This window comes from Heterocephalus glaber, unplaced genomic scaffold (assembly GCF_053883595.1).
Source record: "Heterocephalus glaber isolate CG9 unplaced genomic scaffold, H.glaber_assembly_v1.0 deba00001606, whole genome shotgun sequence".
NCBI lineage: Eukaryota > Metazoa > Chordata > Mammalia > Rodentia > Bathyergidae > Heterocephalus > Heterocephalus glaber.
The window spans coordinates 19,419,205-19,433,776 of NW_028258377.1; the positions used below are offsets into that span (position 1 = coordinate 19,419,205).

The window sequence follows — 14,572 nt, forward strand, 5'->3', positions numbered from 1 at the left end:
GAGTAGCAATACTCCTGTCTGATAAAGCAGACTTTAAATCAAACCCTGTAAAAGAGTGGCAAAGGGGAGGGGAGTCATTAAGTTTAGCAAGAAGACATAACAATTGCAAATCTATATACACCCAACATAGAACCACCTAAATATATAAGCAAAAATTATTAGATATAAAGTGAGAGATAGACTAATATGATGATAGCTGTGGATTCAACACTCCTTTTCCTTTAATGGACATTCATTCAGACAGAAAACCAACAAAAAATATAAATCTGAGTTGAATCATAAATATAGAGCAAATGGACCTAACAGACACAGAGCATTTCATTCAATGGCAATAGAATACTCATTCTTCTCATCAGCACATGGAGCATTCTCCAGGATAGATGATATGATAGGCTGAAAATCAAATCCCAATCAATTTTTAAAAAATAGAAATAATATCAGATGTTTTCTGATATCCACATCAGGATAAAAGTACAAGTCAATAAGAATGAGAAGTACATAAATATGTGAACATTAAATAACATCCTCCCAAATGACCAACAGGTAGGTAACTGGAGAGATTAAGAAGGAAATAAAAATACTTCTGGAAACAAGTGAAAATGACAATGCAATGTACCGAAATCTGTGGGATAAAGAAGAAGTAATAATGACAGGGAAGTTTATAGCAGTAAATGTCTACAAAAAAAAAAAATCTCAAATATACAACCTAACAGTGTACCTCAAACACCTAGAAAAGCAAGAACAAACCAAACCCAAAATTAATGGAAGGAAAAAAATAAAAGATCAGAGCATGACTAAATAAAATCAAAATTACAAAATAGTTCAAAAGATGTGTGAAACCAAAGATTGTTTTTTTGAAAGGATAAACAATTGACAAACCTTTAGCTAGACCAGCCAAGAAAAAAAGAGATGACTTAATGATATTAGAGATGAAAAGGGAGACATTACAAATAATACCACAGAAATACAAAGGCTCATAAGAAATTACTATGAACAGTTCTATGCTAAACTGGAAAACCTAGAAAAAATGGATAAATTTATGAACACACACAATTGACCAAAATTGAATCAAGAAGAAATAGAATAGAAAATTTAAACAGACCAATGATAAGTAATGAGATCGAAGCAGTAATTCTCTCATTTAAAAAGTATTCTGGTTTTACTGCTAAATTCAATAAAATATTCAAAGAACTCGTTCCAATTCTTCTTAAACTTTTTCAGATAATTGAAATAGAAGGAATTTTGCCAATTATGAGGCCAACATTACTCTGCTAACAAAACCAGATAAATACAACATAAGAAGAATAGACCTGTATCCCTGATGAAAAGAGATGTGAAAATTCTCAAAATACTAGCAAACCAAATTCAGCAGCATACAGCACAATCAAGGGGGATTCATCTCAGAAATACAAGAATAGTTCAACATACAAAAGTCAATAAACATAATACAATACATCAATAGAATGAAGTACCAAAACTACAAGATTGTTTCAATAGATACAGAAAACACATTAAGATTTAACATCCCATCATGATAAAAATCTCTCCAAAATTAGGTATAGAAGGCACATATCTCAAGATACTAAAGGCTATTAATAAAAAGCCTGGAGCCAATATCATATTAATGAGGAAAGCTGAAAGCATTTCCTGTAATACTGGGAACAAGACAAGGATGTCCATTTTCATCATTCTTAATACAGTACTGGAAGTCCTAGAGCACTTTGGCATGAGAAAGAACTAAAGTGCATTGGAATTAGAAACAAAGTTAATCCGTGTTTGCAGATGACATGATTTTTTACACAGAAAAATACTCCATCATAAAGCTTTTAAGACTTATAAACAAATTCAGTAATGTTAGAAGATACAAAATCAACATACAGAAAAGTAGCTTTTTTTTTGATACTGGGAATCGAACTTGGGACCTTGTGCTTGTGAGGCAGGCAGCAGAACCACTGAGCTAAATCCCCTACCCAAAAGTAGCATTTTTATACACCAGTGATTAAGTTGCTGAAAAAAATTAAGAAAGCAGTCCCATTCACAATAGCTACAAAAATTTGCAGAAGTAAATTTCCCCATGGAAGCAAAAGATATTTGCAATGAGAAAATGATAAAACACTGATGAAAAAGTTATAGAGGAAATATACAAAATACAAAGATATCTCATTCATGGATTTAAAGAATCAACATTGTTAAAACGACTTCATACCCAAAGATATATTGATTCAATGCAATTCTCATCAAAATACCATTGACTTTCTTCATAGAAAAACAAATCTTAAAATTGGCCCTGAGCCACAAAGGACCAAAAATAGCCAAGTAATCCTGGGTGGGTTTGGGGAAGAGGTGACACACAACAACATTGCTGGAGACATTATAATATCTGACTTCAAAATATGCTATAAAGTTATCATAACTAAAACAGCATGGTGCTGGCATAAAGCAGATATATAGATCTATGGAAGAGAGCAGAGAACCCAGAAATTAATCAATGTTCACACAGCCAACTGATTTTAACAGAGCATCAAGAACAAGTAGTGGAGGAAAACATCTCTTTAATAAATGGCACTGGCAAACTTGGATGTGCATGTTGGGAGAATGAAACTAGGTCCCTTCCTCTCTCAATATAAAAAGTCAACTCAAAATGAATCAAAACCTAAATGTTAAACTTGGAACTATGAAATTTCTGCAAGAAAACATAGGGTAAGCACTTCAAGGGATTAGTGTAGGCAATGAATTTTTAGATAGGACTCCTAAAGCAGAGGAAACAAACAAACAAAAAAACCCAATAGACAAATGGGATTATATCGAACTAAGAGCTACCACACAGCAAAGGAAATAACAGAATTAAGAGACAACATACAGAATGGGAGAAAATATTTGAAAACTATTCATTTTGGAAGGAATTGATATCCAGAATATATAAGGAACTGATAAGGCTGAACACTAAAACCCAAACAATCCAACTGAAAAATAGGCTAAAGAATTAAATAGACATTTTTCAAAATAGATACTTCACATAAGAATGACCAAGAAGTACATGAGAAAGTGCTCAGTCTCATCAAGGAAATGCAGACTAAAACTGCAGTGAGATAGCATCACTCCTCAATCAGAATGACCATCATCCAAAACACAAAAGAAACAAATGCAGGTAAAGATGCAGAGAACTTTGATAAGTAGCACCATAATACAGAGGTGAGGAATACCTTCCAGTTCTTCTTTAGCACAGTAGGGTAACTATGATATATTTCAAAATGAAAAGGGTATGAAATACCCAACATATAAAAATAATTAATGGTCAAAGAGATGGAAATGCTTATTGCCCTAATTTGGCTATTATACATTATAAACATATATTGAATTACTATAATGTAAAAGATGTCTAACTACGTCTCAAATAATTTTTATCATAGAAATTAATAAAATTAAATCCAAAGAGTTTTAAAGCAAAGGAAATTGCACTCAGAGCAAAAGAAAGGAAATAGGCAATAGACTTGAATGTTTTGTTTTGTTTTTTTCCCTCCCTGGCTGCCTGAGGATCTGTTGCCATCGTGAATGACATGGTAACTATCCGGACCCGGAAGTTCATGACCAACCTACTACTTCAAAGGAAACAAATGCTCATTGATGTCCTTCATCCCGGGAAAGCAACAGTACCCAAGACAGAAATTCGGGAAAAACTCGCCAAAATGTACAAGTCTACACCAGATGTTAATTTTGTATTTGGATTCAGAACTCATTTCGGGGGTGGCAAGACAACTGGCTTCGGCATGATTTATGATTCTTTGGATTATGCGAGGAAAAATGAGCCCAAACATAGACTTGCAAGACACGGCCTGTATGAGAAGAAAAAGACATCAAGAAAGCAGCGGAAGGAACACAAGAACAGAATGAAGAAAGTCAGGGGCACCGCAAAGGCCAATGATGGTGCTGGCAAAAAGTGAGCTGGAGATTGGAGAACAGCCGAAGGAGTAAAGATGTTGCGGTGCCTGTCTGCAGTGACTGCGGGTTTTTCACGAGAGGATTAATAAACTGTAAAAACTTCAACAACAACAAAAAAATAGACATGAATGAAAAATAAAACTTACAACAGAGAGGATCAACAAAGTCAAAGATTAGTTCTTTGAAAAGACAACACAGATAAACACCTAAAAAGGCTAATCACAAAAATGTAGGGTAAAAAACTAGTATCAAGATTAAAAAAAGAGTATTATTTTAGAAAGTACAAATATAATCTTAACACGGTAAGGTGGGTATGGTGGTGCATGCCTATAATCGCAGCGTTTGGGAGGCTGTGAGTTCGAGACCAGCCTGGACTATACAGTGAGTTCGAGGCCAGCTTGAACTACATAGTGAACTACATGTCTCAACTGCCCCTGAAATTTTAAAAAGTAATCACAAGATTATATAAAAATAGTCAATAAATTTAACATTTAGATAAAATGAACAAATTGCCTAAAAAACCCCAATTTGCCAACAAGGACACATAAGAAAAAGAAAATTGGAAAACTCAAATTGAATACATATTTTAAAACATTCCTGGCCCATATAGTAGCACTGATAAATTCTAGAAAACAGGGTATAAATAAGTGCCAATCGTATACAAAATGCTCCAAAAAATTGAGAAATAGGAAAAAGTTGTCTAACTCACTTTAAGGCTAATTTTGTTATAAAAAATGAACAAGGATATTATAAGGAAGGTAAATTACAGGCTAATATCTGAGGATAATTGCAAAAATCCTAATGACACATTTGTAAATAGATTTTGATGACATATAAAAATGATAATACATTATGCTTAAGTGGGGCTTACTTGATATATGAAAGGTTGGCTTAATTAATATCCCAAAATCAACTAATTCACCATATTAACAAAATAAAGGTGTACCTCAATACATTCAGAAAAGGGATTTGATACAATTAAATATGCATTCACAATAAGGCATAGAATGGAACATTTTAAAAATATATACTGTGTGAAATATTGAGACTGGGGATGTACATTTATGTCTTCTATTCAGTACAATAAAGCAAGAAAGATAAGTAAATAGTATAAGATTGGAAAAGAAGTTTTGCATTAGCACGTGATTGTTCAGTGATGGCGAACCTTTTAGAGCTTTCAATGATGATAACCTACTGGGGCACATGTGCTATAGGTTTGATACCACTGGCATAGACTATCCCAAAAGTGTTTATATTGACAAACAGAAGGTAAAAGTTAAAACCAATACTATTGATGATAGAATTAGAAACATCAAATACCCAGGAATAATACTCATAAAATATGTGAAAGAACTCTACAATGAAACTACAAAACTTTGCTGAGTGAAATTAAAGAGAGCCCATGATTGTATATTAGAAGACTCAATATTGGTACGATAGTAATCCTCTCTTAAATTAACATATTTAAGGTATTCTTAATGTGTTTTGGGGAAGTTTTAAAAATTGACAAGATGTTTTTAAAATTTACATGGAAATACAAAGGGCTTGTAAGTGCCAAGACAAACCTGAAAACAAGTTTGAGTTAAAAAAAAACAACAAAAATAACAGTTCGTAGTATTTTCACTACTAGATATGACTTACTATAAAACTACAGTAATTAAGACAGTGTGGTACATACACGGACAAATAGATCAATGGAACAAAATAGCTCAGAAACAGACCAACACAGATATGATCAAGATTAGAGAAAAGAGGTTTTTCACAAAGTAGTGGCAGAGTAATTGTATGATATATACCTAAATGTATACAACAATGCAACCTCAAAAAAAAATTCCTGTAGAATATGCTTCATGATCAAGATGTAGATTTCTTAAAGTGGCCCATAAAAATGCTAATCATTTAAAAAGTGATAAACTACACCTTATCAAAATCACATACTTCTGTTCATCAAATACATCACTAAGAAGGTATTTGGATAAACTGCAGACTGAAAGGATATCTATAATTGGTATATTTGAGAAAGGATTTATGCCAAGAATACATATATAGATGTAATATACATCTATATTCCTAAAAAGACAATTTAAAATATATAAAAGATTTGAAAAAGCATTTCTCAAAAGAATTACCCAACTAGCCAATAAGCAGCACCATTGCTTATGCAGAAAATGTAGACAAAAATTTAAAATGAGATATACACATTTACCTTAAGGACTGAAATTAATTGTAAAACAATTCATACTCTTAGAAGTTGTTGGCAGGAGTGTAAATTGGCTTAGCCACTTTGGAAAACTGTGTTTTTGTTTTATGAAAAAATAAAACAAAAACACAGAACAAAGTAAGAGAATAACAATAGTAAATACACTGTGTATCACTATCTTTAGGTACTCAGAGTACAAGACATAGACCAAAAAGATTCTTACAAAGAAACAAACAATAACACAAAACTTTCTTTTCAACAAACTAAGATAAACTAGTAGTATAAAGGAAACAAACTAGTGTATCTATTAAAATATTTTTGAAACAATGGAATATATAATTTGGGAAGTATTTGAACTTCTCCCTACTTCCTATTGATCTCTCTTCTATTTTGCTCTGAGTGTGTCTTTATGTGTGTTTCTCATGTAAGAGTAACTATACAATTTTTTTGTATCCAGCAAGGCATTCTCGACCCAGCAATTTATCTGCTACATCTATACTGAGGGAATCAAGCTCTTATGGCCACCAAAAGACGTGAACAAGAATGTTCATAGCAATTTTACTCATAATATACAAAACCTGAAAACAACTCAAATGTCCATCAACAGAAAAGCTTAATTGGTATAGTATTTGTATACTGTATGTTCATACAAAGGATAATACTTAGAAACAGAAAAAATCCAACCTCTGTTATATGCAGTAAGCTAGATGACTCTCAAAGGTATTATGTTGAACAAAAGAAGCCACGTACATAATAGTATATACTGCATAAAACGATATGAAATTGAAGGATAGGCTAAACTATCCTGGTATCTATTTGGCAGTATCTACTAAAGCTAAATATTCTTCTATGTCATGACCAAGAAATTCCAGGCCCATGTATATGCACAAAAGAAATGTGCACTAAAAAGACATTAACAAAGATATTAGAATGGCATTTTTTTATAAGAGCCCCAGACTGAAATCATCATTCTCTATTAGTAGAAAAACAATACATTTGGCACAGTTTTACAATTCACTTGTTTATATTATAACACAGCAACAAAAATGAATAAATGGTAGCTATGAACAACAAAAATGAACTTCACAAATATGACATTGATACAAATAACTAGACTGTGATTCCATTTATATTTGTAGGTCAAAAATAAAGGTAAACTATGATTATGAGAAAAGAAAAAAATGGAAACAAAGTCTATGTAAATAGGGAGGGGTGGAGGGGGTGAAGGGAGGACAGGGAATGGGGAAAAAGTAAGAACCAAGATACATCATGTACGGGTGCAAGCTCCCAATGATAAATGTAAACGTATTGTATACCTAAAATGTACCAATAAAAGAATTTAAGCAAAAAAAAAAAAAGTAAACTATGGAGTTTTAGGAATGAGTGCTTTGGTGGCAAAACATTTTTTTTTTTTAAAGAGGAAATGATTACTGTAAAAGGAAAATCAGTCCTAGAAGGGATGGTAATGCTTATAAGGTAGGATTAGGGGTGTGAGCAGAATTCTATATCTTCATCTAAGTGATGGTCAATGGACATATGCTTTGTAATCAATGAGCTGTATAATTTTATGTGTATCTTTTTGTTTGTAAAATATAAAAAAGTTTACAAGATGACTATACTATAAACATCTTTCCATGCCAAAAAATAGAAAGCTTTTACAAAAATAACTAAGTAGCTGTCAGTCATGAAGTCTGTGAAATCTGGAACACAAAATGTACTTGGAAAACATTAGCATTTGTTAGTTTGGTCCCCTTTGAAATGTAAGGATCTCACACTTAGAGAAAATCCGAAGTGCATCTAGCTTTGCAAAAAACTAATATCCATTTTAGAAGTAAACACTAGTAGGGAGCAGGCCCAGTTTCATCCCTCACTATATCTCTGTTGCCAGGTACTGTGTCTGGGACACAGCTGGGGCTCAATAATAAGGGTTGTAAGAATGAACAGAATGGATGCAAAAGAGGTTATTTGCTATAATAACGAAAAAAAGGGCACTTGCACCATAATCAGGGCTGCATCTTCTGAGTGTGGGTGCCCATGGTCCGGGCACTTGGGCTCTGAACAGGAGGGGGATAGGTGAGGGCAGTCTCCTTTGGAGGTGAAGTGGGGAACTTAGGGTGATGTGTAGTACTATGGAGAAAGTAGCCACAGGGGTGCGGTCTGAAGGTGCCCAGACAAGGGCTCTTAGGAGCAGTAACATCCAATGCCTGCCTTCAGTCTCCTTTATTTGGAGTCCCACTAATTAGCTCCAAGCCTTGTATAGAATTTTCTTAGAAACTAGAGCCTAGCATTGGGTGCAGTAACTACAGCATGTAGAGGCTGTAACAGATGAGAAGTGGGGCCCCACAGAAAGGTCCAGGCAGTCTTTAGATCCACAGAAGCACGTGACTCCTCAGCCTTCCCCAGAAGGCCCCAGAAATATCCAAAGAAGAGAACCACTTACCTCCAGGCCTTCCTGCTTTCCAAGTTGGGAGTGGGGAGGAGCAATGCCATTATCTGAATATCAAAGGACATAATGACCCCAAGAAGGATGGAGACACCGTAAGAATATTTGGCTTCACAGGTGGCACAAAGTAAAAAAGGGAGAGAGAATTCCAGACACAAAAAATGCATTCAGGCAAAGTGCTTCTGTGCAGTGCTCAGTGGCTCATTTTTAAAGCCCCACTTTGCATAAATTGGCAGAGGCAGAGAAGGACCTGAATTAGGAATTCTTATTTTAAGAAAAAAGGCTGCACCCAATGCTTCTCATTCCCTGATTTCCCCAGAGTAACAAAAACTCCCTAACAGGAAAGCTTGCTTTTCTTTACACAGTGACTGGCAAGGAGGGAGGGAGGGAGGGAGAGGAGGAGGAGGGGACAGGCAGCTGCCAACTGCTGCTCCCTGCCCTTGGGCTGGCTGCGGTCTTCCCTGCCAAGCTCACCCCTCCAAGTCCCCCTTTAGAGTATGCTGCATGGTCTGCAAAGAGCAAAGACCCTGCAGATATCTCAGGAGGCGGCTGCCCCAGGAAGGGGAGCCTGGTCCTTTGAAAGCCCCCATGGGACAGATTTAAGAGATTGTTTCTTTTGCAGAGAGAAGGTGAGAGAAAAAAAAGGGAGAAGGAGAGAGAAGAAGGGAAGGCAGAGAGGAGTAAAACGATAAGAGGATGGTGGCAGAGAGAGGCCAAAGACAGACAGGGAAGGGATAGAAGCAAAGAGCTTCTACGAGAGAAAGGGAAAGACAGATGCATAGAAAGAGAGAAAAAGGAGAGAAGGAAGAGTCCGAAGGGAGAGGGATGCAAGGAGAGAAGGAGTAAAGCTGGAGGCAAGAGGCAAATCTTCAGGCTGGATCCAGAGAGCCAAGCAGCAGCCTGTCCAGATGTAGGCCCTTTGACCAGAGAACCAGCCAAACAAGGCCCTCAATCACTTGCAAAACCTGATATCTATCACAGCCTCATCTACAACAAACTGGGTCAGCCTTAGAAGGAGGAGAGGTAGGAGGGGGGCACCCAAGTCTTCTATTATCTGATTGGTGCATGCTGGCTGGAAGTGTAGTGGTGAAGGTGGTGGAGGATGTGCAGCCCCCCACCCCTTTGAGTACCGCTGTGAAAAGCCACCATTTGAATTCAACATCAAAGAAAGCAATCTTAGCAACCTCTGGCACAGCACTGCTGCCCAGCACCTGTACAACACCCAAGGGTGAGATGCCCCAAATCTCTGCTCTGGCTAAGCCTGCTCAGGTGTTATACAGAGTCAGAAGAGAGGCCAATAAGCATGGGGCAGGAGGAGATCAGGCCAGCCAGAGGCTGGCTCAGGGGCAAGTGAACTAGGGGAACGGAGAAAAGGCAGGATGTTTCCCAGTCCAGTTCTACTTTACCTGCCAGGCAATCAGGTCCTTGAGATGGCTCAGCTTGTCCTGGTCCTCAGGGTGGTCCCTGCTGTAATCTTCAGTGAAGAAGGCCTGTGGGGGTGAGAAGTGGGCAGACAGAGGTTTGGAGTTTCCCATTCACTCAGTGTGGATCCCAGTGTTTCAGGTACTAAGAGAAGATTCCATGTGAGAGGGGCAGGAATGAGGTTACAGGTATTTGGATGGCTGGATGATCAGGGACCTGCAGGACCTACCACTGTCTTCCTTCCCTGGGGGCTTCCAGCAGCACTCACTGGGAATGGGCTGCAGACTCCAGGGAAGTCATTCTCAAAATGGGACTCTTGGCCCCACAGCGTCCCTAGGAAACTTATAAGAAATGCAAATTCTCTGGAGTCAACCCACAGCAATAAAATCAGATTCTGGGAATGGGCACAGGGTCTCCTGTTAAGAAGGCTGCAGGAGATTCCAATGCATCTCAAATTAGAGAACACTGCTCCAAGGAAAAGAACTTAGGAAAGAAATTTCACCTGGTGCATGTTCACGCTTGCCTTGTGGCCTGCCTGCCTCGCTGCGAGTGACCCTGCTTGCCAGCTCCCCAGAATTTCCTGGGGCCCTGTCCTTATTGTGTGCATATCTACATACACACATATCACAACATTCCTCCAGGCTGAACAAAGGGTGACTACTCGGGGTGTCTGAGGGTAGCCGGAAGTACTGGTTGGGTGACAGGAATTACCTAGTTACACTACTACTGTGGGTATTCTGAATTTTTTCTGTCATTGGATGCATAGGAAAGACAGTAGAGAACTTGTTATGAAACTTATTAGAATGAGGAATCTATTTTCCAGGGTCTGCTAGGTGAAAGCCATGTATGGACCTTCTATAACTGATGCCATCACTTTTTGCCATTGATACCAAGAGGGTCAAAAATGAAATGTGTGAGGGCTTTGGCATAGACCTTATAACCTGGAGATCTAGATGATACCTCTCATCTTAGAGTTGATCTCTGAGGCTTTCTATACTTTTGACAGATTTTGGGATTAATTTCTTTGGATTTGTATTACTTCAAACCCTCTGTGGAAAAGATCCATTTACACATGTATCATGTACTTAGATTTGTGGCTCTTGTATTTTCAGGGTCCAGCCTACAGCCACCAGAGAGCCCTTCCTTAACTGAGCACCTGCATCTGCCCAGTGGGATATGAGGCCCTTAGGAGCTGTGCTCCCTCCTGCCCCTGTGTGGTGGGAAATGGGGGGAAGGAGTTGGGAGCTCAGCTAAGATATGAGGCTATAAAAAGTTTGGGAACTAAATGAAGTCCAACTCAACTGTATGTCTCTTTGGGAAGAAGCAAGGATATCCACAGTAGGACAAGGAGCACACAGCGGCCACTGTTTCCCAGGCTTCCTTCCCTGGGCCTGGAGAGTGGAGATCCTCACCTTCTCATACTTGGCGAAGCCGCCCATGACGGCAGGGTCTACAATCCCATTCAGGAGCATGGACAGTGGGTTGATGGGGAGGCTCTCGTCATTCTGGTACTGGTTTATCATCATCAATATCTTCTCATTGGCTGTGGACATGGTTTCGATGGCATTTTCCAGGGGGCTAATTGTGGTCTGTTGAAAACAAGATCAGCAAGAAGTAAGGGCCTTAGCAGGTCCCTTTAAATGCAGATATAATTATTGGTATCGCTTTCACTTGGGGTGGGAATTCAAATGAGGCCATGCTCCCCAAGGGGGGTGCAGCAGGCTCTGGTTGTAATGAGGCAGTAGGGGGTGAGGGGTGGTCTGCTGTCTGGGGAGAGACTGTCTCTGGCTTAGTGAGAAGGATCTCCCTGGGAGGCTGAGGTGGGAAGCGCCAGGCATTTGCTGGGGTCTCAGAGGCTGCCTATCCTAGAGCAGCTTCTCTATTCTGATTTCCTGGGTGAAACACACTCCAACTCAAGCCATCACATTGTGGTTGCGTAGCTAATTCATGAGGGTTTTCAGCCAGAGATCTGCTTGCAAGGTGAACATCAGCCTGGCACGAGGAGCCCTGAGACTGTACTATAGGTAGAGTCGCTATTTCAGGTAGATCCACTTTAACTGAGAAGATAAAGTGAAATTCTTCTTCCACACTACTCAGAAAGCAGTATAAACAAAGTGCCATCAAATGACAACTGGAAAATAGTCTGATTCTCAAGAGCTTAGGATCTGGAGTAAAACACTAAACTAGAGGTCGGCAAATGTTTTCTGTAGAAGAGCAGATAGTAAATATTTCAAGATTCACAGTCTAGATGGTCTCTGTTACAACTACTCAACTCTGTTTTTGTAGAGGGAAAAGCAGCCACTGGGAATGTGTAAATAAATAAGATTGGTGTTCCAATAAAACTATTTATAAAAATAGGTGGCAGATGGAATTTGACCACAAGCCATAGTTTGCTGAGCACCGAACTGATTAAATTAAAACAGTGCAAAATTCAGCTTTGGGATTTTCTACCTGTGTGAACTTGGACAAGTTTCTTAACCTATCTGAGCATCAGTTGATTCATGGTAAAAGAGAAATAAGAAAAACCTACTTCAAGGAGTTATTGGTAGCTAGTTATTAATAGTTGTTGTTAGATAAAATAAGAGCAAGGGACTCACTGGCAGGAAGTGTAGGGGTTAGAAGGATAAGGAATCTGAGAAAATGTCATAGAAGAAGGTACCCTAAGTTTTACAACATCTACAGTGATTGTAATATATTGCTTGCCTCCCTGGCAATGTAGTAAAGATTGAGATAATACAATACTTGATACAGAATTCTTCAAAAATATCACCTGTAAGTGCTTATATTTACTACATATATGAGGGGAGAAGATGGGCCGTCATGGCCATGTTCTTGGTCATCTTTTTAAATAAGTCATGTCCTTAAATCCCTGTGAAACCATAACTCTCACACCCTTTCCTGAATCTACACTTGGCCCCTACTTCCATCTGGCCCTTTTTCTAGAAAACGTTCCAACCTCTAGTTTTTGGAGATGTCAGCTCCTGTAGTAAGAAGTCTTAGGGAGTAGATTCACCCTCTCTGTCATTCTCACTCTCTGTCACAAATGCATGCATACACCTACTGAATTAGTAAGCTTCATGTTACTACAACTAAATACCTGTGGCAATTAACTTACAAGAGGAGCGATTCATGTAGCTCATGTTCTGTAGGGTCAAGGCTAAGACTGGGCAGTCTCACTGCTCTGGGCCTCTGGTAGGATTGCCATACAGCCATGGTGAGGAGTATGTGTCAAAGCAGATGACTTAATCACAAGCCAGGAAGCAGAGAGTGACCGAGAGACCAGGGTCCCACATCCCTCTTGAAGGGATGGCCATCAGTGAACTTAGAACCTCCCAAACCACTACCTTGGGGATCAAGCTTTTACATTTGAATCATTAAGAAACACTATATTCAAATTATTGCACCCATCCATGAACACTCATGTGCACATATAACGGGCACACATGCACACATAAACACAGTATGAAATGGAGGGGAATGCCACTCAGCAGTCCATGGCTGAAATCCATAGTCTAGTTTTAGTCAAGTGTGCAGAACTCTGCAGGGTTTTACAAGGCCAAGGTCTAGATGGGGTCTAAGAAAGACCAACCAGCACTGCTTGAATTAAGCCCAGGACCACACCGGGATTCAACAGTAGCCTGGCATGACCGAGGGATGCAAGCTTTAAGACAAGTCATTAGCAAGGGAAAGATCCATTGTTTGGCTTTCCTCTTGATTTTGGAAACCATTTTGAGGTTCCCAAATCTATATTCTCATTAGAGCCCTCAGGAACAAGAACAAAGAATGAGAGTGAAAATAATGTTGGCTCCCTACCCAAGGGCATTTGTGTTGACCAAATATATAACTCTTCAAGCAGTTTTGGGGGTCATGTATTTGGTGAAAGGCCTGGATGTCAGGAGGTTGTAATAGAATAAAAGTTAGGACCATGGGAATGGAGATGGCTCCGTGTGTCCATCGCCTCTGATGGGCCTGCTATGTGTTCCAATTTGAACTAATTTGCTCCACTGGGTCATTTATTGATCTGTATGATGTTGGACAAGCACTGTCCATCTCCTTGACTTAGCATCAGCTATGAAAGAAAGATTGCAAAGTGTTGGAACTTAATGGCCTCTGGCTCCCTTTCAACTCTGAAATTCCAAGTGGAATTTAAGTGACCCCCAGATTACAACTCCTTGTACAGATTAAATTTCTCAGGGCAAGAACAAGGACAAGTATTAAATAAGCAGAACTTATACTGGAAGCCCACCAGAAAACGTTTCTTTATACAAACAGTAGTGGAGGAATGGGAACTTATGGGAGGAAAAACTGAGAACAAAATACAAGTTCATATAATAAAAAAGGGTAAAAAATGAAGTCACTTGGCAGGGCATTAAACTTATATATGTGAGACATCTTGAAATTCTTGATAACTTATCTGAGGGAGGCTATTAAAGATAAATTCACGTTGGTCAACTTTTTAGATATTTCCTCAACTCTGTCTATCAGAAGAGATTGAAATGAAAGGAGCAAATCAAAAATGTTGAGTATTTCCTGCCTAATTTCAGAATTCTGAGTTCATAAATGAAGGA

The 14,572-nt window shown here is 38.4% G+C and overlaps 2 protein-coding genes and 1 pseudogene across 4 annotated transcripts in view; 2 read left to right on the forward strand and 1 right to left on the reverse strand.

Moving 5' to 3' along the window:
• The window catches only part of Insyn2b (inhibitory synaptic factor family member 2B), a 331,485-nt gene that overhangs the window by 122,855 nt on the left and 194,058 nt on the right, over positions 1–14,572 (forward strand). The gene's annotated exons all lie outside the window — the stretch shown is intronic.
• Dock2 (dedicator of cytokinesis 2) overlaps positions 1–14,572 on the reverse strand; it is a 433,172-nt gene that overhangs the window by 8,673 nt on the left and 409,927 nt on the right. For both annotated transcript variants that reach the window (XM_021239768.2, XM_004836400.3), the window contains exons 45-46: positions 11,417–11,593; positions 9,989–10,072 (exon numbers count right to left, since the gene is read on the reverse strand). In XM_021239768.2, coding sequence (XP_021095427.1) covers positions 9,989–10,072; positions 11,417–11,593 — 261 coding nt within the window. The remainder of the gene's footprint in view (positions 1–9,988; positions 10,073–11,416; positions 11,594–14,572) is intronic.
• On the forward strand, positions 94–7,824 carry LOC147822957 (small ribosomal subunit protein eS24 pseudogene; annotated as a pseudogene).